This window comes from Macrosteles quadrilineatus, unplaced genomic scaffold, assembly GCF_028750875.1.
Source record: "Macrosteles quadrilineatus isolate MER2022 unplaced genomic scaffold, UCM_ALF_1.0 Scaffold_7__1_contigs__length_78375512, whole genome shotgun sequence".
Lineage (NCBI taxonomy): Eukaryota > Metazoa > Arthropoda > Insecta > Hemiptera > Cicadellidae > Macrosteles > Macrosteles quadrilineatus.
The window spans coordinates 10,086,301-10,110,531 of record NW_026542600.1 but is presented as its reverse complement, the minus strand read 5'-3'; the positions used below and the strand labels follow the sequence as shown (position 1 = coordinate 10,110,531).

General features: G+C 40.0%; 1 protein-coding gene across 1 annotated transcript in view; it reads left to right on the top strand.

Annotated features, from left to right (window-relative positions):
- LOC128998276 (abl interactor 2) overlaps positions 1-24,231 on the top strand; it is a 41,878-nt gene that overhangs the window by 4,957 nt on the left and 12,690 nt on the right. The window contains exons 3-6 of the mRNA XM_054424335.1: positions 6,677-6,844; positions 8,354-8,501; positions 12,753-12,964; positions 19,827-20,025. Coding sequence (XP_054280310.1) covers positions 6,677-6,844; positions 8,354-8,501; positions 12,753-12,964; positions 19,827-20,025 — 727 coding nt within the window. The remainder of the gene's footprint in view (positions 1-6,676; positions 6,845-8,353; positions 8,502-12,752; positions 12,965-19,826; positions 20,026-24,231) is intronic.

Below are 24,231 nucleotides of genomic sequence, written 5' to 3'. Positions count from 1 at the left end.
CCAACCGAAACAATAAATCTCTGAAGAGAAAAATATTTGTTCTCAATCTCTTCAAAAGCTGTAGTACTAACGGGTCTGTTAATAAGTTTCCTCTAGTAAGAAAATACTGAGATCTAATGTTCATTATTAAAAATGGTTTCACGTTTCACCTATTGTTAGTTATTGATATTAATCAAATGAATATTGCATATCCAAAAATCTAAAAAAAATCAACATTCTATTTACTATTCCTTTGAATATGCACAAAATATAATGTCATTAGATCACTGCAAAATAATTGGCCTAAGTGTTTTCCCAGATCGATACTGAATTCTCCATGTTATGTAAATTGAGGTTTGTTAAGTACTGTAGGCCCTACCTAGTGGAATCATATTCTACCTTTTCTGGTAGGCCTACTAATTTTGAAGTAGGTCTACATTTTTTTTTTTTTTTTTTTTTTTTTTTAGGGTGAGGAGGGAAAATGCTTTTACGCACACAGGTAGCCAGCCTGTAGTGTGAGACTCCTGAGTTTATCACAGACTACTCACTAAAAAACCCCCTCTACTCTGTTGGACACAGACCTGGAATTGTTTGTCACATTACTTCAAGTCAGGCCAACATGTGACCTAAGCCCACAGGGCTCGCACCGTTTCTGGCATTATTTATTTTTTGACCTACACCGCATCCCGGTCGAGGTCAAGCTTCTTGGCGCGGAGAACACCCTGGATGTAAAGTGACACACAGGTCCAATTGTCCTCACCCTCCATCATCATCGGTATGACCGTGTCCACCGACAGCAGTCCTACGAACTGTTGAGCCTCTAGGCGGGGCCTTTCCCAATGCTGGCAGTGGAAGAAAGTGTGTTCCACGTCATCGGGAATGCCTGGGCAGTATATGCAATCGGGTGACACGGCTTTGCCCATCCTGAACAAGTACGACCGGAAAAAGCCGTGACCCGTCAGAAATTGGGTGAGGTAGAAGTTCACCTCTCCGCACCGCCGATTAACCCAAGGTTGGACCTGTTGTATCAGTCGCCTGGTCCAGAGCCCCCTTGTCTCCTGTTCCCAGCTCTCCTGCCACAGCTGGAAGGTCCGGGTGCGTTCCTCAATACTTGCCTGGTCCTCCCCACGGCGCTGATAAATTGCCTTCCTCTCCGCCGCCAAAAGTTTGACGGGGATGACTCCAGCAACCACCAGGACGGCGGGTTCGGACACTGTTCGATAGGCAGATGCTACCCTTAGTGCTGCCTGACGCTGCACTCGGGCGAGCCGCATCCTATATACCTCCTTATTGAGAGCGTCTGCCCAGACCTCCGCACCGTACAGGAGCACTGACTGGACCGCAGACATCAACAGCCTTCTGCGGCTGGACCGTGGACCTCCGACATTGGCCATTAACCGACTAAGGGAAGAAACCATTTTAGCGGCCTTGTCCGCCGTACGGGTGATCTGGTCTCGCCAGCTGAGCTTGCTGTCCACCATGACCCCAAGGTACTTTGCGGCACGAGTGGTTTGGACTTCAACGTTCCCCACCATCAAAGGCACGATGGTGTCAATCCTCTTTTTAGTCAGAATGACAATCTCAGTTTTGCTCAGAGCGAGCGAGAGACCATGTTCTGCCATCCATGCGTTAATGGTTCGCATGACTCGATTTAGTTTCAGCTGGGCAAGCTCAATGCTACGTGCAGCTATTAAAGCCGCAACGTCATCTGCATACCCAACTAGGACGGTTTCCTCAGGCATCTCGGATCTCAAGAGGCTGTCGTAGGCGACGTTCCAGAGGTCCGGGCCCAGTATGGATCCTTGAGCAGCACCAGAAGTTACATCCATCGTCCTGGAGCCTTCTGTAGTGTCGTAAATGATGAGGCGGTACCGGAGGTAGTCCTCTATCATGCGCATGAGGTATGCCGGGACGTGGAAAGTGTTCTCCAGTGCGTCGAGCATATCGCACCACCTCGCGGAATTAAATGCGTTTCGCACATCAAGTGTTACAAGCAGCACAACCAATCAGAAATCAGAAATCAGAAAATCTTTATTGTTTCATATTTTTGTACAAGCTTTTACACAGAGTACTTAAGAATAACTTAGATTAACTATTTAAGATTTAACTCACACACTTATTTATAACTATGAAACAATTCATCCCTAGGTCAAAGACCTGTTTGGGATGTTCTATTACGAAAAAACACATATAAAAACAGCTCAAAAGATGGGATCACCGACATCAATAAATGTTACACTCTAAAGCAACTCTAAAAAAAATAACATTACTAAGCTTCATTGTTAAAATAGGACTAAATACCTTAGACCTGATAAATATGAAAACACTGTACAAATAACAAGGGAGAGTAACTAGATGCATTTAGGATATAAAAACTATGTGGTTTAGAAGTAATATGTTGATCATTAAGATATAGAAATAAAATAATATGATAAATTGGGAAATGGATACACGTCATAGATAAACTTGGCAACAATTTCGATAATATGCATTGGAATCGTTGGAGGATAGAAACATTTTTGTGAGATAACAAAAACGTCTTTTGTTGAAACACGTTTTTATATCAATTGGCAAGTAATTAAAGAAAGTTGGAGCAAGATAAAGATAAAAGTTTTTAAAAGCTGTTGAATTTGGTTTAGGGACTGACACATGAGTGGTGACGAGAATAGTTGTTAAACTCCTCAGCTCTCATTACGGCTCGCTTTACCTCCTCAATAGCGTCAACCGTTGACCGTCCCTTCCTGAAACCGTACTGACGAGGGGATAGATTCCCTGCAGCAACCACGGCTGAATTCAGTCGGGAACGGATCAACTTTTCCAAGACTTTCCCAGCAGTGTCCAACATACAGAGAGGTCTGTAAGAGGAGGGTAGGTCTGGGTTTCCTTTTCCCTTCCCCACGAGCACAAGCCTAGCTGTTTTCCAGCAGAAGGGAAACTTCCCCTCGGCCAGACAGGCATTGTACGTGCTCAAAAGGATTTGTGGGTTTATTGAAAAGACTTTCTTCAGGGCCTCACCAGGTACCCCATCCGGTCCAGGAGCCTTGTTGTTCTTCAGGGACAGAACGGCCGCCTCCAACTCCTCGAGACTGAAAAGCGGTACGTCGTCCACCCTTCCGAACTCCCGCAATGGACGCAGTGTGTGAGTCGGGAAAAGGGACTTTACGATCCTCTCCATAGAGGCCCCGTCCATAACGGAAGGTGGAGAGCGGGTGCCAAGCTTCTTGGTTACTATCTTGTAACCAAGGCCCCACGGATCGGAATCGACATCGTCCCTTAATTTCTCCCAGCAACTGCGTTTGCTCCGGTTAATGGCCCGGCGAAGAGACTTCCTTGCCACCTTGTAAGCGTCAGACTTAAGACGTCTATCTTCAGGTTCTCTAGCCCTGGTAGCAAGACGTCTGGCTCTCAATGCTGCCCGTCGTAGTTCTGCGATCTCGGTTGTCCACCAGTACACAGGTCGCTTATCGCACCGGGATATCCTGCGAGGCATTGACTCTTCGCAGGCCGAGACTATCAGCCTCATCAATGATGTAACTGATGTCTCTGCGTGAGCCACGCCGGATGCAGCAGGTACCACTGGCTCTCCCCGTAGTATGACTTCGGTGAATTTGGCCACGTCCAGCTTTTTGGTGTTCCACCGAACGGGCACCTGCCGAGACACGGTAGCTTGTCTCTGATGACTATCCATGACATCAAAAATGATGTACTGGTGGTCACTGGCCGTATAATCCTCTAGGACTCTCCAGGCTCGTATCCTCGGCAAGAGGGACTCAGATGCAAGCGTGATGTCTGGGATCGTTCCCCTCATTCCGGGACGCTGGAAAGTTGGCGTGTTGCCCTCGTTTATGACAACAAGTCCAGCCCTGGCAGCAAAGTCCAGGATGTACTTCCCCCGGGAATTAGTGAGAGTCATTCCCCACTCGACAGCCCTAGCATTGAAATCCCCCGCCACGACAACGTGCCCGGCGGTATCGCGCACGCTCTCTTCCAGGCGGTCTATCTTTCCACGAAAGTCACGGATAGCCTCGTTGGGGGTGAGGTATACACTAAAGTAAGTGACATCCCCGCACCGGACCCAAACGAATCCTCGGCCCTTCGCGTGACTCCTTACCTGCACTTTAGCTGTATTACGAACCCAGAACGCAGCAGTACCAAGTGTATCGGGAAACCAAAGAGATGGGTCCCTGTCCCGGTACTGGTACTGTTCGCTGACCAAGAGCGCGTCAACACCGTGTTCGAGGGCAAGCTGACTGAGAAGCGCGTCAGCCGTCCTGGATCGATCTACATTGCACTGGAGGATCCTTATCTTCGTGGTTGGGCTTTCGCTTGTTGTAGTGCGCCTTTAAATGCACTGCACTGCCCAGACCCAGCTATATGTTTAGCGTTTTTATCATTGAGGCCTTTCTCCTTACAGAGGAAACAGGTCTCAACTTTACAGTCCCTACGAGTGTGACCCACCTCCCCGCATCGAAGGCAGTTCTTGCCTCGGTCGGGCCCTTCGCAGTTTCGGGAGGAATGGCCGAAATCAAGGCATTTAAAACACCTCGTTACTTCCACCCTCCGTCTCAACCTGCAATTAACCCATCCAACCCTCAAATGCTGGAGTGCCAAAACCTTACTGGCGTTTGCGTCTGCCATTTCGGCGACCGCCATCCGCTGTTGACTCCGGTTTGGTTTCGTGAGCCACACCCTCAGACTAGCCGTTTGTCCGGCAAGCTCGGGGACAGCTTTTTTTAGGGCATCAATGACGTCATCCTCCGTTGACACACAATCCATATCCCGAACCTCGACGGACGTCTTGGGTTCGAGAGCACGAACGGTGCCCTGACCTTCCACAGCTGCCTTTAGTTCGGCAGCAAAGGCGGCTTTATCTTTAGACTTACCCAGTTCGAGGAGGACGTCCCCGTCCCGGGTTTGTCTAATCGACCGTACAACCGTGTCGGTTTGCTCTGGCTTAGCCTTGGCCTTGATAACACCCAAGACTTCGGCGAATGATCTTCCCTCCAAAGGCTTGACCAAAATTGCCTCAGTCCTGGGCTTTTTGGGCCGCGACTTTTTAGCGAGTGCCGAGCCAGGCACAGCTTGGGCCACGCCGGTCGATTGCGCCCTCACTGCCACATATGTCTTGGAGCCGACTTCCGCGTGCCTCAATTTCCTCTTCTCCTTTTTCGTAAGGCGCTTTTCCCACACAGTCCCAGATGGTGTTTCTACGACTGACCCCTTTCGGGAGCTACCCTCAATGGGTGTCGCAGGTTGCTGTGGCTGTTGAGGTTTCGCTGGAGCGGCAACTACGTCAGAGAAGGACCTAGAAGTCTGGGTCGCCTTGACCTTAACTTTAGGCTTTGCTGTCTGAACAACCTCTTCTCTTTTTGGAGGGCTTTCTGATGTAGGCCTCCTGCGTTTCTTGGAAGGTCGCGCATTGTCGTCAGGTAGGGACACCACCTTCTCGGCGATCCTTTCCATGGCCGCCTTGCTCACCAGCCGGCAGGCGAAGACAAAACCAAGGTCGTCCTCGAGCTTAGCCATGCCATTTTTAACCACTTGGTTAACTCCTCTCTGCGTCTTAAAGGTTTCAAGCATTGCCTTTATGGTCTGCTCCATGTTTCGAAGCCGGTTTTCAATGTCATTTTCTGCGTCGAGATATTGCTGACGCAGAAGTACCATTCCCGACACTTCCAAATCTAACGCTGTTGTTAGGGATTCCTCCGGCATCCCTTCACCAGACTTAGAGGGTGGTCCACCGTTTCCTTCTCCACTTGTCAAGGGAGATCCCAAAGTCAAGTCTTTTGTACACCTGAAAGATGCAGGTGGAGGGGACGTCTTCACGCCTTTCAATGTTGGCGATCTCTGGACCTTGGAGCTTCGCCCAAAAGGGTCTCGCTCTACTTCCGACTTCTTTTCTTGCTCATTCGAGCTACTTATTAAAGATGTGTTCAGGGTATTTGTTATAAAAGCCATCTTGTGTTTACCAGCGCATCGTGCGGCAAGGGGCGGCCCGGAATAGTCAGGAACGGGTATACCCTCGGGGACAGCGCCCCTACCCCAGTTCCCCGAGGCCCAACCTCCGTTTTCCCAGCACCGGATACCTGACGTGCCGGGGGTCACCCGTCACAATGTAGAGCCCGACCTCTACATCCATGCCGCACTCCCTGACCAAGGACCGAAGTGGCTGGTTTCTCACGACTCACTGAGAATACCCATCGGCAGTGCAGAGCACACATCAACCCCTGCAAACACAACAGGGGCACTCCCAAGGACTCCCAGTGAGAGCGTCGGTCACCCTTTTAGTCGCCTCTTACGACAAGCCCGGGAAGGCTGCGGTTCTATTCTAACCCCGAAACCGCAGGGGGGAAGTAGGTCTACATTGGGGCATTACTAGTTTCAACATTTATTAATTGATTTTGAAGAACATTTAAGTTGTCTTCAACCATGGCAGGTGTTAATAATGAGTAAACCTCTTATGCCTAAACATTATTAGGCTACATAATTTATTAGAGACTGGCAACTAATCACTGAGATAAAAGCAAAAGTTTTACTATGTGCAGCCTATGTTGTTTTCAGCAACTTAGTGCCATCTGGTGTGTGCAGAGCTTATCTACAGTCAAGCGAATTGACAGAGTAGCGCTACCAAACTACAAATGTATTGTTGGTCCAAAGTAAAAAATAGTAACTTACCTTATGAAATTTATGTTTTCAGTCTGAAAATAAGAGAATTGCCCTTGAGGAGACAAAGAACTACACCACCCAGTCCTTGGCTAGTGTTGCGTATCAAATCAATACGCTCGCCTACAACTTTCTTCAACTGCTGGACTTACAAACCGCACAACTCAGCGAGATGGAGAGCCAGATGAATCATATCGCTCAGGTATTTTAATTTTGATTCTTATCAGACAGTCATTGTTGTGTTGTGGTTGGTTAGTAGTTTACTGTGGTAAGATAGATAGGCCAACCATCTGAGAATTAGTTGTTTACCTATAATCGTAGAGTATTAAGGGGCGAGAATAGGCAATCATCCATCCAAAGCTTGTCAAATCCAAGAATACTTGTCATATAACTTAGTATCAAGGAAATTTACTTTTACTCTCAAATAAGCAGTTTTGTTTTTTAACGTTCCAACTATTGTTATTTTTGACATAGTTAGTTTTATTGTTCTATCTATTTGAATAAAAAAACTCTGTTAGCTCAAATGTTTTTGGTCTCTGAATGTTTTTGGAGGCATGACAACTCTTGTAAATTATCCTATTTTAAAAGCACATATAAGAAACTTAACATAAAAGCAACATTTTGAACGAGTTAGCAAACCAGCCCAATCCGAGTATAAGTATAGATGGGTTTGTAACAAAAAAAAATCTTACCCCAGTTTTAAGTTATTTAACTCAAAATTAATATACTGATTATACTGCATTTAGAATGATTTGGTTTTATATTGTTGATGTAAATTGTCCGGTTTGAGTGTGGGTTGAACCTGTAAAAGGTTAGGCCTATTTTTATTTTTATTTTTTTTTTTTGCAAAAAATCATGCTTTTTGTACCGAAGAGCATTCTCATATAACATCCTCAGCCCTAGCCTAAATCTAGATCGTTGGTTTATGGGCAGTATGGTTAGTGCAAACTTCCTACAATAGGCCCTACTTAGTTTGTTCCACCCTAAGAAAGGGAATTAGTTTTTAGCGAGTCTTAAGAAAATGGCTTTCTCCTGGTTTCCTGCAGTGATATTGTTTTTTTTTTTCGTTGTGTACTTCCATTGCCTTGTCAAATATTTGGGGAGTAATGAAATAACCTCTAAAGCATTTTTCACCTTCAAATTCAGCTTATAGGCTAGTACTAGTTTCTGTAGTTTGTCTCATGGCATTCTCTTGGAGAATGTACAAATTAATGTAGGATGCTAGTTTTTTTTTGTCCTAGGACGCTAGGCATGAGCCCGGGATAGTTTTTCTCATTACTTCAGGATAGACCTAGTGTTTGCGGCAATATAACTTAGATAAAATCCATTGGTGAGTTGGTTGGATTTGAACCTGGTACCTCAGGTACTGAAGTCCGTGCTCTAACCACTAGACCAACTCGCTCCCCAGCTAGCCAGTTTATGTACGTACATATATACTTATAAAACGTGACAGCCTAATATTTTTTTGTTTAGAGGAAGGCTATTAAAATGTAACACCATTACTTAAACTTAATATTAATTTTATTAGGCATGATTTACAATAAATATATTTTTTTATTTGGTGCCTCTATGGATAAGAGTAAAACAAAACACCTGGACATTTGTTTAATTTGTTGGTTTGCTGCAACAGTGGTATTAAATATCCTCAGAATTGGAGCTATCTAAACTTTGTGATTGAAATGTTTACAATTTAACTTTTCCTCTGTTTCAGACGGTGATGATTCACAAGGAAAAAGTAGCTCGGAGAGAAATAGGAGTTTTGACAGCAAACAAGACCACAAACCGACAATACAAAATCATCGCTCCAGCTAATCCAGAAAAACCCATAAAATATGTCAGGAAACCCATAGACTATAACAGTATGTACATTGTTTTTTTTAGATTCAGTGTGACTGTTGGTTCCATTATCACTATAACTGCGTTTCCAACAAGATAAATTAGGCATTGTTGTTATTAGATGTTTTACAACATTTACTGATCTCTGAGTTTGTCTCAAGGTCTTTTACTTTTTTGTTGTTTAGGACCATTGGTGTTAGAAATTTTGTTAATCTGTTTTTATTTTTACACATTTATTGTGGTTGTGCAAACTCATTATTGGTTGGGAAGCGGCAGCGACCAATAAGCTTGCTGAGTATAAATGCAAGAAATTGTTTGAATTCTATTTTATCCAACAAGGAAAACCCAAGTATTTAGTTAATTGTGTTAAGTGTGTGTTTGTGGATGTTGTTGTTCAGGAACTAAACAGGAGTAGGACTGTACAGTTGCTAACTAGTCCTGACTAATTTTAAATTCAGGAAAAAGCTGGGGAAAAGTTAAGGACACTCCAACAACCATAACTGGACAAAAACTAACCTCATTTTGAACAATGTAAGTTTGCATGGTAGTGCCACCCGGTCTCACTACCATACGCATCCACATGGTTAGCAGTTAACGTGTTGATGAAAGCCTTTACAGGTGATTTTATAATAACTTCACTGATTGCTTGCCACTTTAAATAAAATAACACTGCTACTTATCCACAAACATTCAAAGTTGTAAAAATTCTAACAAATCATACTAATAATTTCCAACCTCAGTATCAGCAAACCTAAAACGTGCTTAAGAAATTATACCATCCAACTCCATAAACACTATACTGTTGGTTCTCGATAATCTAACAGTTACTGGTCCGACACGCTCGGTAGTCCGACGCGCCATCGGATAGCGGCGTAGTTGTACAGAACTGTACAGTCCAAGTGTTCACGTCGCGACTGTCTGTTTTTGGCTGTCACAAGTAGGCCTACGCTACTAGCCTCAGCCAAGGGTGTTCCTTTTAAAAGATGTGCGATTAACTGTGGTTAGCTGTTATACTATATACAGTAGACTCCCTCTAGTTCGGCCACCTCAGGACCTGACCACTGGCCAAACTACAAAACGGCCGGACTAACCGGTTCTAGTGCATTTTACATAATCAAAATACAAATAATAGTATTGCGCAATCGTGATATGTTAGTCAATAACCTTGGTTCAGTAATAAAAACTGTAACGTTAAAATCAGGCTTACTCAAGCAAAACAAAAATTACACAACACTGAACGTACAGCAATAAATCACGTAAAGAACAGAAAAATAGAAAGTCTAGTACTGCAAGCTACTGCTACCGTAGTCAGCATAGGCTACTACTACATGTTGTTTCAGAACATAAGAAAGTTGATGAAAACATTAGACAACTAGTCTTAAAGATAATAACGACAGTCGTCAAATAAAATAAAGATAACAATAGATGACGTAAAACACTGCTTATTCTTTCTTCTTTGTTCTTCTATTCTTTCTTTGGTTTCTCTTCATCCACACATTCAACAAGTTGCCATGGTTACTAATCACCCAATCACAAACTGTTTTGTGAGATAGCAAACAAGTGCACAGCAGACATCAGTTGAGTTGTGTAAAGAACAGATGATTGTCAGTGCAAGCGGATAGCTTGACCTTGAAGCTAACGATGGCTATTTCTTTGTTTTGCTTTAATTTATTTTTGTCAAATAAACTGTGGTGTTTCAAAAATAATAATGGGGGAACCTACCGCATAAAAAAATGGTCCGAAATATTTAATTATACACTGCATTTCAACTTATTAGACCGAAGAAAACTATTTATAAAATGTTCTCGGTATTTTTGAGGTTATGTAACATAGTTTTACATAGGTGTTATGCAACAATTCACCCATAGAAGCACCCGTCAACTAAACTGACATGAATTGTTTACTTCTATGGCCGGAAACTAAACATTCAAGTTAAATCCTGTTGAAGGCAATTCACCCGTGACGATGTGACTTGTCCCCCTGAGACCAGGCCGGACCATCCGGCGGAACTAGAGGGAGTCTACTGTAGTTGAATTACTTTGTGTTTTAAGTTTGGTTATCCTACTGTACATTATTTTATGTTGTGTTTGATCTGTGTTATTTTTTGGGATGGCAAGTAGAAGTGGAACCAAACATACGGATAAAGCCTTGACTATTAAAGAAAAGTGGGATTAAAAGAAAAAAATAAGCTAGGCCTATTATACATACATCTATGCTGATTAGGTTATAGGCCAATTTTATACACAGCTGACTTGACTTTAGAAATCCGACGTTTTCGATCATCTGATCATCTGACACTCCCCTGGTGCCTAGGTGTCGGATTAACTAGAGTAAACTGAAGGCTACTCAAATCATTGAAAGGAGCTTAGTTACAGAGTTAGGGTCTTCAGTGCACTAAATAGTGTAGTGATTATTTTGTTCTATTTATTTACGTTAAATAACTTTTACACTTTTGATGTTAACGTTATGATAGTACAGTAAACACCATCTTAACCGACCTCGCATTAATTGATAATTGGATTATCCGCCCTCGCTCGTAAAATATTACAGTTTGTTTTAACCGGCCTTATTTTGAGAGCAGTTAGGTTTAATCACCGCTTTCTAAGAATCTCTGCATTTCTGCTCCCATGCTCAGTGATGAGAACAACTGAACTCTACAGGATGTTACTGTATAAATAAACATTGACAAGAAGTTCTGTACTGTATTACGATAGATTTGGAAAGCATAAATTAATTTTACTAATTTTTTATTGACTGTTCCCCACAACTATAATTTATTCCACTGAAGGTACTTGACTTTACTGTGTTTTGGGTTTATTGAGACTTTTCTATCGTCAATACAAGAAATAATGAAGATTAGTGTAGTTTATTTTGTAATTAAGCACACACGACTTCAGAATAATGATTATATAATTCCAAATTAGTAGCACTTCATTTTTTAGGGATTGCCTTTTTTACTCAACCTATTGACTAGTATTGTGCTATCCGATCGAGGTTCGGTCCCATTAGGGTCGGTTAAGAGGGGGTCTACTGTATTGGTTGAGTGAAAAAAACCTACAGAGTTTCTCCCTTAAGCCGAATCCCCACTATGGCGAATGGTGTAGATCAGCATTGCCGAGCGGCAAGCGTAGACACATGGCTTGTACCGATCGGTTATGCCGATTCTGAATCAACAGGTTGTCCGTCCATATCTAAGGAAACCGTGTGGCCAAGCCGGTTGGCTCTGCTGTACGTCCATCTTTGGCATAGTGGGGATGTGGCTTTAGATTTAGCACTTGAATAAACAACTGTTACTTCTTGGTAGCAAGGTCAAAGTAAGTTAAAATCAGCCTGTGACCAACCAAGCAAACTAATGTCAGCTGTTGGTAAGCTTACTTAGCTCAGCTGGGTTTCGTGTTGTAACTTGTCTACCTCCCACTTTCCGATGTTCTCAGAGTTACTCTTGTGTAGAAAACTTACTGTATAGAGTATAGTGACTCCATTATTAAGTAAATTTGTAAGAATTTACTCTTAATTTTGAGCCTTAGTAAAATGTTTAAACGGAAGAGTGATTAAAAAATTGATAATTTAGTAGGAATAGGATATCTGGACTGGTTACTTTTGCTGGATAAAAATCCATACTGATGTAACCAGAAAATATACATTACCTGCAGCTGTAGCATATGTAATAGCAGACACCTTGCTCGTTTGACTTGCATAAATTCTGTTTTAGTCAAATGAGAAAGTTACTAATCAATGCTAGGATGCATTGAGGGCCACTAAGCTATTTCCTACTAGTTGCTTGCTTTAACCTCTTAAAGTCCACGGTCGCGTATACGCGACTTAGGCCTAGTCCTGCTGCTAGGCTATGGTCGCGTATACGCCCGGCGCCCGGTCAAAAAAAGACCAAAAAATTATATAATAATAATTATTAAAAGATCTATTATAAAATACTATAACTGAAATATTATATATTATATGTTTTCTATTATAATAATGGCAAAATCCTCATAAAAACACGGCCCAGACATGTATATGGTAATTTCATTACAAGAACTTAGGGAGGTTAAAACTTAATTGCAGCTCTTTATTGTCACCATCCTCCTAGCTGCAATAAGGACTCAAGTAAATTCCAGGCCTAGATACAGTTGGGGTTTTTTCACAACAAGAAAGTAGGTAGCTTTCACTTCAAAAACTACTCCAACATAGATATTACTAAATTTTTGCCTGTACCCATTGTATACATGTAAAAATACTTGTATTTGAGATTCCTTGACTACAAGTTCTCTTTGCAGTTCTAGATGAAATCGGCCACGGGGTAAGATCGAACACGCCACGTAGTAAGATGAGGGGTAGCAGTCAGGGTAGCGTGCAGTCTCTGTCCAGTATAGTCGCGGTAGGACCTGCCCCGACTACCAAACCACCCACGCCACCACAAGTACGAGGAATGGGAACATTGAGCAAGAGCAGCCAGTATAGGACTCCACCTGCCGTAGCACCTCCGCAGGTAACTAATATATTTATTTGGTTTCTACAGAAAACATAGATTGCTTAGCCAACGTAGTAAATGTTGAGCAAATGTGAGTTGAATATTGATGATATCTTTTTAGGCTACTCTGGTTCTTTTAATTTTATTGTTTTAAAAAGGGTTGAATATAAAGGTCTGTGGATAAAGATATTTTTGGCCACAGACTCAATCAATTATGATGTCTGAAACTTTAAACAGGTTATGGTTTCTTCTGCTATTATATTGCCCAGTCTACTGACACATTTTTTGTGGTGTTTGCCATAAGATATTACATATGCAGGTAAACATGTGACCTACTAAATATACTTACTTTCTCCATCTTTGACCAGCAATTGCTGGATTAGTTGTTTCACACTTTGACTATTGATACAACTAGACATTTCATCCCCATGTTAAAGTTGTCGCTAGTTTAAAAATAAAAATCATCGTAGTTGATGTGAGCCACCGACAGATTGTGCTGATCTAAACTACTTATTTCTGTCGAATACAAAACCTTTTTACCAAGACAAACTAATAGAATGACTTTTGTGCGCTATAGCAAATGCTATGACCTATTAACTTGGTCAGAAACAAAAAATAAGGTAGAAAATATAATTTTAGACCCTAGTGCATTCTGTGACTGGCACACAACTAAGTTTTTTTTAATAAAAAAAGTGGCGACAGCCGGTCCATAAGATAGGATGTCTACTTCAGTATCTAATAGTCAATGGCCCTATTAAAACTAGTATTAAGAACTAACTGTACAGTCCATCGTTGCTAACATAATAAAAATATTACAATCCATATTTTCTAGCCCCTGAGCTTGTTCTATTACTGAATCGAAATATTACCATATTCAACGAGCTCCTGTAATGTAATGTAACATATGTTACGCCCGTTTCAGCATCACTGTGCCATGTGTTGAGCAAACGTTGATTATTGTTTGTAATTTTTCGGGTTCGGATGATGCTAATTTTAATCTTTTTTTTATGTACATTTTTCCTACAAACACTAAAACAACTAGCAAATTTTATTGTTTGTACCCCTGACCTGTCATCCTTTTCTATAGCCTTTTGTAACATTGAGATTGTTTATAGTCTTGTTATTTGTCCTAAAAGCTAACTCTATACCATATTTCTTTAACTCTTTGGTTAGTGTATGCTGTAATGAACGAATGATAGTATTCTACACATACATATTTCTTATCTCGCGGCTTTTTATTATCATTTATATTTTTATTTTTATTTCTTTGTATGCTAATTCATTCTGCCAACCATGTTTGTTTCATACCATGAGGTTACATTACCTTAATCGCCAAGTGATCCATGCAAGTTCAAAAATAGGATTACGTGCGTTTTGACATCAACACGTCATTGTCAAATCTTACAAAGACTTGTCTAAAACATAATGGTCTCGTCATAGTCTTTCCGACACACACGTACAAAACACATTACCGGTTCAAAAATACATTTACAGTAGGCCTTTTAACCTCTTGAATCCCAAGGGCGCGTATACGCGTCCGTGCAGTAGCCCCGCTGGGAACCCACGGGCGCGTATACGCGTCCGCGTGCAGTTTGAATTTGCCGCGCTAACTACGACTGCAGGAAGAAGAATAATATGCCGTGTTTGGCACCATTATATTTGGGAAAAAACGCTGATTCTCGTGGTATATTTTGTTTTGCGCTAGCTTGACATGCATCACTGCTGCGATGTTTAGAAGTTAGAACTCAGCTGACGTTTTGTTGTGTGTTGTGCAATTACGTATGTAGCTAGTTTGTTTGAAAATAATGAATAATCGTGTCGGAACATCGTGTTCTCTTCAAGATAATGAAATTAGTTTATACTTAAATAATCAAAGGTTGTGTGATATATCGGGAGTGGATTATTACGGCAATTTCGATGACAATATTAGTGTTCAGTGCAGTGATGGTGATGAAGGGTTAGGCCTAACAGTGTATGACGTTGGTATAACCTCAAAACCTGATTCCCGGGTAAGTGGTGATTATATTTCACATGATGACGCAATAAATATTGATAGTACATGTATTATATGTTTCTATGTAGGGAAATAAATTATCTACAAAATGTATATAATGAGTAAGAGTTTTATTTGAATAAAATAATTTTTATGATAGCTAAGTTTGAAAAATTTTGTAAAAATTTTACAAATTTTGACTTTTTTTACCTAAAACTTTTTTTATTCAATATTTTATAAATTTAGTTTGTTATTTTATTGCTCTTCAGTTTGTTCTGAACAAAAAAAATATATATTTATATATGTTATCTTAGTTTTTTTAATTTTTTATAATTTTCTGAAAATTATCTAAACATACCCGGGTTGGGGAAAGTAGCATGACCTAACTTACTCGGGAGTCAAGAGGTTAACTAATTCGTGGTAAACGCTCGTCACATAGTACGGATCTGCTTGCATGCCGAGACTCGACTAATGGTGCGCCGCTTCCTGGTTTATCAACTGGACTTTGTCCTCTGCCACCGGTATCATCTAGTTGTGAGCTCTTTAGTTTAATCAGGGATTCAAACAATGCATTTGACTGGAAAACACATTTGTCATTCAACAAATTTTGAGACTGGTTCCTTGTAGCTTTTTAAATACGGAAAGTAAATAAAGATACGTCTTATAACACGTAAAACATATATTTACGCTTATACTGTTACTCACAAGACGGTAAATATACAAAAGATGGTAAGTGGTGATCGATTTCGATTGGACACTCCGATCATCATCAGACCCAATAGGCGAATGACAAAAGTCATTTGCCTATTGGATCTGATCAACCACTTACCACTTACCATCTTTTGTATATTTACCGTCTTGTGAGTAACAGTATAAGCGTAAATATATGTTTTAAGTGTTATAAGGCGTATCTTTATTTACTTTCCGTAAATTTAATAACACGTACAATGCTGAACAAGAAATTATTTAGCTTTATAAATCTCATAATTTTCCAATGCGGTTAATCTATGTCCTTTTCTGCAAATGTGTAATGGTTTTCAATTAGTATTAATATTTGTATAGTTGTGGTTGCTATTGGTCAGATGTGCTGCAAAGTTAGATTTCTGTATACTGGTGGCTTTTAGGCAAATGTTCTTTAAACCTTTTTTCAAATGTTCTTTAAACCTTTTTTCAAATGTTCGTCCTGTTTGACCTATGTAGAACTCGAGCTAAATTACGCTCTTCTTCTTCTGGGATACTTTTTATAGCACATTCTGCATTTATTAATTCATTAAACTGGGCTCTTTTGCCTACTCTAGGAAGGTTATATTTTAAACCTTTCTCTAATACCGATGTTCCATAATCAAATATGATATTAATGTTATTATTTATTACTCTTTGGGTAAAAATCCAAAGCAAACAAAACTGTAGTTTCCTTAGATTTTTGATCATTAACTAATCTAGTTCATTTCTTTCTTTGAGTGAGTTTTTTAGACCTAATAAAACTAGATACCAACTGTTTGACCTAATTGATAATACTGTCTAAGGCAATTTGATGGACGTTATTTGCAATTTCTAGATACTTATTTATTAACAAGCTGATTTCTTTTTTACGGTATAGAAATTTAATTATATTTCGGACCCCTGCTTTCTCGGCACTTTCCACTGTTTCTCTTGCAGAGTAGGTCTTATTTCTTACCTTTATGTGTACATAGTTTGGTTTCCTTGTTAAATTTTATATTCTGTATTGTGTTGTGTGGTTTCGGTTTTACATTTACAATAAAAAAAATTATTTAATGATAAGTGAAGGATGTAATCCTTAATAACTTTTGCAATATAGTGAAATTTGCGAGCCAAGGTAAATTTTGAGAACTCTTACTTACCAGGCTTCGATGTAGGTTCATTACCACAACACACACAAGTAGGTCTATGATATGTCACAACGTAATCCCATGAATCCAAAGACGTTCCAATTGTATCCAAGTAGTATTTTCCCCGAGTAGGTGAACAATTTGTTATGTTCAGTGTCAAGGTTTTGATAGGACCCATAAAAATGCTGGAAGAATTGTTATCAGTATTTATTTTGTTTTGGCATTTGTTCCCAAGACATTTTGATTTTAGACTTATACTTGTTTGGGATTATAGGTTGCATGATAGTATGTGTTTGCTTAAACAGTTGAAATAAAGATAAATTAAATTAAAACTTTGAATCAGGATGTGTTAATCTTGCAATGTATAGATAAGGAATGATATGTGTGTGTACTGATAGTACATGCAAATCATGGACTGTATGTAGAAACTACCATTTTTGAATGAATTAGTGAAAATGTATCAAGCCCGTTCTTCTATTTGCATTAAAAAACTTGACTTGCTGAACTATTTTTATCTTGACGACTTCTGTTATTTGAGATGCTTGGTCAGTTGCTTATTCAACTTTGATATGTGTTTTGATTCATCTTATTTCTTCTTTGTGTGTGTGTAAACGTGTGTTCAGTTTATTTTCTCTTGTGAGTTTCACCGTTTACTATATAAGTACTTCTATCTTAAATTGTTTTTCTATTTTGATTGATAGTTGAGGTGAAGTACAATTGAATATTTTCTCCGAACGACATTGTAAATGACATATTTGCATCCCTCTACCGTGTGGGGAATTTAGTTTTTAAATACATAGGTTTGCAGCACTTACAAGAGATTGAATGCACGGAAAACTAGCTTTGTAATCGACGCAGCAAGAACGTTTTGGTGTTTTCTGAATTTGTACCTGCTACATTGTTCGGCGGAGCTATTCAATTTCTGACAATTTTTCTGCCAAACGTACCTAGGAAGGCCTTGATTAAAAGCCGGTTTAAGTAACTAGGCTGGTTAAAGCAAAGTACTGAATATTATTATGTGCCACAAAATAACCTTTCCATACAATAGAATTATATTGAACAGACTTTTGGGTGCTGGAGTTAGGGTTGCTACCCTTGAGGGAGAAATCGGGGCGTGCCCCCTTCTGCAATATTAACACAGGCCTAAATACGAGCAAAAGGATCCAAAGTTGGGGTAGTCCCGTCAGAATCGGGACGGGCGGCAACTGTGGCTTGAGAAGACATAATATCAATGCAGAACAGCTGTTTAGAATTTATAAGATTCAAAATAACTTGAATAAGAATGTTTGCAATTTTGTTGTTGATACTATGACAGTTAACGTTAGATAAGGATGCTATGGTTTACAATTCGATAAACGTATATTTAATCAGTACTATTGAATTTAGGTGAAAAACCATGACACTAAATGAGACTATATCGGATCAGTTTACTAAACTGGATCTCATAGTAGATTGCCAATGTCATGTCAGAGGTAGTGGTGAGGATTATTGTTATCTTGTAGCAATCCTAGACATGTCTAACTTAAACTTCTGACTCTCGATTAAAATAAAATACTCCTTAGTCCTTACTTTATTATTAATGAAATATCTCCCTTATAACAAAATTAAATTAGTCCAGCTTTGATATTTCACTTAGGAATGATTGAAAAGTTTGTGTATTTGAAAGTAAAAAGTGTTAAACATTGGTTGCATGATTCAATTATGTTCTTGTTTTAAAACCGGCTACAACTTTTACCAGGTTCCACCGACCAGGAAAACCGGGAATTATATGTCCTGTACCGGCTCACCCCTTGTTTTGCTGGATAGGTTCCACACACAGTCCTCTGTAGCCTATGTGGCCGGGCAAATACAAGGTTTAATATGGTGCAAAACACATCTGATTGCAAATACATACCAAATAAATCTTCATTGAAATAAGCAATAAGAACAATTTAATTTTGCCAATTAATAGAAGGGTGTGCACCTGTAGCTGACGTAAAGAACCACATTATTCTCTTCTGTATCCTCACCCCGTTACAAACAAATAGAGAAACTTGTTTTGACTACTATCCGTGATATTCTTGGGACCTTTTATCATGCATATTAGCCATGTAGCACCAAGATCAGCCAGCTTTATTAGCTATTTAATATAAGGCAACTAGGTTATTATAAGATCAGGTACTTAACTGTACTGTACTCCCCTTCCAAAAATATCAAATCATAATTTGGACATTTCTCATACAGTACACTACACTCTCGATTATCCGAGCCCTTGGATTATCCGACGATGTTTTAAGCCTAAATATATATATATATTTTTTATTTTCAGTCGTAAACAATAATTACTTTATAATAGTATGTTTTTTTAAGATAAAACTTAAAATAGCAAGTGGTTTGTGATTTGTTTAAATTAATACTTGAAATAATGATGAAGTATTAATTTAACATGAGGATGATCATCAGTACAGTAACCTAGAAAATGAAAATTACACAGTCCTAGGTTGGACGCCAACTGTTGGCATGCTGGATGAGCCGTCTGCAAAACATAAACAATTGCAGTTATTGGCTGTGTCAGTCTTTGTCATCGTCATTAAAATGTTGAACTGTGTGAGGTTATAGCTCTGCTCAAACAAAATGTAACTTTAACTATATCCTCCTTAATGTTTTGCCTAAAGTACTGTGGTGTACTATGGTTTGGCATACTTCCACTAACAATACTGTGTTTGAAGTTATTCAAAACAAATGAATTGGTGGGCGTTTTTGTATTTTTTTCTTTAAAAATACTAGGGCCTACTTTATTTTTAAAATGTTGCATGAAAATTCCATATGATAATTTTTAGTTTCCTATGTATTGATGAACTTATACTTTGCAAGTATTCGAATTCCCAATGTGTGTGTGTGTATTTACTAATCTCAAAATCTATGCAACCTCCGTTTTGTCCGAGAGTTTTGGTTACCGAGGTAGTCTCTGTCCCTACAACCTTGGTTAGACCTAATCAGGAGTGTACTGTACGTTTAAGGATGATTTTCCCCAAGTCTTACATTTATCTGGTTACAGGTACCAAGTCACTACGCACCCAACTACCCACTGGGCCACCCCAGACGCAGTGGAGCTGGCTATAGCACTCTACCCCTGGCTAGTGGAGGTGGAGTCAACCCATCACCACCCCCGCAGGTGGGAATGGTTCACCCTCTGCCACAAACACCACCACCTCCGCCGCCACCATCTAGTTACGACCACCACAGCAACATGCCTCGTGAGTATTAGTGGAATATTAGTTTGTTAACTTAATTCACTGGATACGTGGATCAATACCATCGAAAACTTTATGGAATCAACAAAATAACTGACTTTTATCTGGATCGGAACGGTGACAATTTCATCGTCAGGGGAGTAATATAAAGGTAAATTGTTAAAGTCGTGTCTGTTGCATCCGTTGCCGAGAAATTGATGCGGGCGATGGACACTCAGTGACTGTCACTCAGCATTGTTTTCAATTGGTCCGCTGTTCCATAAGTACTTGAACTTGAGGCGCTGAGGTCTGACGCAGGGCACTGCTCCGGGATCGCTGATGGCCAGTGTTTGTTGCAGTGCTGTTTCGGTGTTCTTAAGCTTGTGTGTGATGTCTTGTAGAAATAATGCAAAGTTTTTTTTTTCTTCTGATAAAGATGAAAAGTTAATAGAAGCAGTGTCTGCACGTCCAGCTTTGTATGACCACGTGACCCTTTCTAAAATTCATTTTGGGTTCAATGTTTAGTCAGTGCGTAAAAATCTTTTTGTTTTCTTAAAAAAAAACCGCTTTTTCTTAACACTTATAATGAGAGCACTTAATATACTACAGTAGCACAGTCAGCAACCAATTGTTGATCTTAATAGAGATGTTCTTGGACAATGAGCTGTAAAGCGATCAACACCCTGTGACCATTGCCAGGCGATCTCCGCTCTTGGATAACACTCAGACGCGTTCTGGACAACCGCCCCTTTTATTTTGTTATGTATAATAATTAGGTTTAATCCTCAAGGCTTCAAAAACCTATATATCAAACATCAATATCCACATAACAAACTTATAGGTACTTACAAGTTTAACGAAAACAGCTGGAAAGTAGTGCCTATGTATTTTAGCCTGAAAGAAAGCTTACAACTATACTACGGTGTAGAGCAGGGGACTCCAACAGGCATCATCGGGCTTACAAGCAGATTTTTTTCAAGCCCGCCGAAAGCCAGCATTATAGGCTAGTAAAAAAATAATTGTTAGACAGCAAACATCGATCATCTTCTCTTGGGATAGCATAAACACTTGTATTTTGGCGATACCATGAACGTTTCTTGCGATCTTGGTAACTCTCATGACCATACCTTGTGTCTCAGCAATACCGTGATTGTCTCTTGGCTGCGGGAGGAGAGGGGACTTTCTGCTCTGAACTGAAATATGACTGGCTAGCCCTCCCTTTAAAAAGTACAATGTGGTCCCCAAAGAAAAAAGGTTAGATCCCCTGCTCTAGGGAAAATGGTGCTATTAAAGCAAAATTAACACTGTGTCTTGAGTAGGCGCTGTTCCCTAGAGGCAACACTGTTGGATGAGGGCTCAAATCCCCTCTCAGGTATGTCCGATATGAAACTCACGAGGAGTTAACATGATAACCGCGCATGCTGACTTTAGTCGGCACAGTCAGCGCTGCCAGTTGGCTCGCGTTAACAATAGTCGGTGTAGCAAAAGCAACTCTTTATGTTCCTCTTCTTTTGTTAGACTTTTCTTTAGGTGATCAGTGTGAACAAATCTTGTGCAGTTTCCTTCCTTAATCAAATAGGTTACGGGGCTTATACATTTGATTACTTTTCCGGGCAACCAGTTTACTTTTCCTTCCTCACCGAGCGAACAAAAATTTTTTCACCTACTTCAAATGTTCGTGTTGAGCCTCTACAGGTATCAGCACTGTTCTTGATTACTTCTTGTTTCCGATTCATATCTGCTGACAAGTTAGGCTTCAGGAGACTCAATGGGGTTCTTGGTTTCATTTCCAAAAACATTTCTGAAGGTGTGCATCCAGTAATAGAATGAGGAGTGTTTCTAAAGGTAAAAAAAAAGTCTACGTATTTTGTGTTGGATGGATCGATTAGACTGATTTTTCTGGTCGAGTAGAAGTTGTTTTAAAAAGGTTTCCTTAATGGTTTGAACAATCCTTTCAGCTAACCCATTTGAGGCATGGTGGTATGGAGGGGTGAGAACATGGTGAATTCTATTTGTTGTCAAACATTCCTTAAACTCATTTGAGGTCAACTGCGGGCCTCCATCAGTTACAATTGTTTGAGGTAAACTATAGGCTGCAAAACATGTTCTCAATCGTTCTATAGTGTTCAAGGATGTAGAGTTAAGTGACATAACCCATTTAGTGCGACTATCTACACTTTTCAATGAAATGGCGACCATACAAAGTAGGTATTTTAAGCCAAGTATGAATGGAGATTAGTGTAGGATGAGTGGTGCGATCTTGTAGTCTTGTTAGTGACTAAGGCCAACTTATTCCTTAGAATGTTACCTAAGTTAGCTCATACAGCTAATGTCAACTACGGGACCTACAGTTTATAGTGGAATCCGAACCACATTTTTGCCTTGGTGTATATGAATTGGTCTAATTTTCAGGATAGTACCGCAGATAGTCGTAGTACTCACTAGTGCGGATGTTAATCCACACCAGGGAGTATCGCATCCACAGTACATGCCTATAAATATCCACAATTCGTAACCTCCTAGTAGCTGGATTACAGGACGACGCCACCCGTCCCAGTCTACTAAGATAAAAAAATCCTTGCCTTCAAAGTTTGCAAAATCAAGATGTAGTCGTTGCCAATTTTGACTGGGCCATGTCCAGGGTTGAAGAGGTACAACTGGTACTGATTTCCTGGTTGATTGACAAACATTGCATTCTGCAACATATCTTTGAATATCCTTGTCCATACCCGGCCACCAAATGTAGCTACAAGCTAATGATTTCATTTGTGATTCACCAGAATGCTCTGAATGCAGTTGATTAAGAATTTCCTTTCTGTGAGTCGAGGGTATGACCACTCTAGTTTCCCACAATAAGCAGTTTAATTCTACTGATAATTGATGTGTCTTGTCAGTAAACGGTTGCAATTCCTCACTAACATGATTAGGCCACCCATGAAAAGTGTAATCCATCGCTTTTGACAAGATTGGGTCAAATTTGTATGCTAGGCCTATCTCCTTAAAAATGTGTTATAGGAAAACTGTAAGATGTAGAAAAGGAATTCTTTTCTTCAGGTTCCTTCTGGTCGTAATTGCATGGCAGTCGGGAAGCAATTTGATATCTCCGAGCCTTTCCGATAGATAAGTTCATATTGGTACGCTGCCAAGATAAGTGCCCATCTCTGTACTCATGCAGCTGATAGAGTTGGTATGGATTTGTTAGGCCCTAATATAAAAATTGGGGCTTTGAGGTCAGTCACGAGCTTGAACTTATGACCATACAAGAAAATATGGAACCGTTTCACAGCAAAAACTGTTGCTAAAAGGCTTCTTGTTCAATTTTAGCATATTTGCGTTCACTTTGGGACAACGTCCGAGACGCAAAAGCTATAGGCCTTTCAGTGCCATCTGGCAAAACATGAGCCATTACGGCACTTACACCATATTGTGAACTATCACAAGTTACTAAAATATATATTTTTGGATCAAATGGCATCAATAGGGTGTTTTGTAGAAGCAACTTTCGGCTTTTCTCAAACGCCTCCTCACATTTGTCATCCCACTTCCATTGAACTCCGTTATTTAACAACTGGTGAAAGGTTTGGAAAAGATTTGCCGTAATAGCCTAATTCATTAATCCTAAGTACGAACGCAACTGCGTTTCTGGACTCGGATAAATCCCTGTACCATCTAGAAGATGCCCTAGAAATACAATACTCTTTTGGAAGAACTTATTTTTGGCCTCATTTATTTTTACACCATATTCACTCAGCCTAGTTAGAACCTTATGGACTAAAACTACCATTTCTTCTGGTGAGTGACTTATTAATCAAATATCATCAAGATAGCAATAGGCATTTTGAATCCCTGACATGATTGTTTCCATTACAGACTGGAATATAGAGCCTGCACTAGAAATCTTGTTTAGCAAATTTGCCTTATTGTCAATTTGGCCCAATAAATTACTTATTGACTTATACTTATAAATTCTGTACGGTAGCCGCTTGTAGCGAAACAACCCTCTCAGAGTATTTATGGTCTAAAGGCCTTGCGAAGATTCCTTTATTTTAACCTGGTTGTTGGCAGAAGCCAAATCAAGCTTACAAAAATATTAAGTACCACCGATTTGAGCAAATATTTCATCTGGGTTCGGTAAGGGGTAATGATCTGTTCTGATACACTAATTTAACGTTATCTTAAAATATCCACAAATTCTGACAGATTTGTCTGCTTTTGGGACAACTACAATGG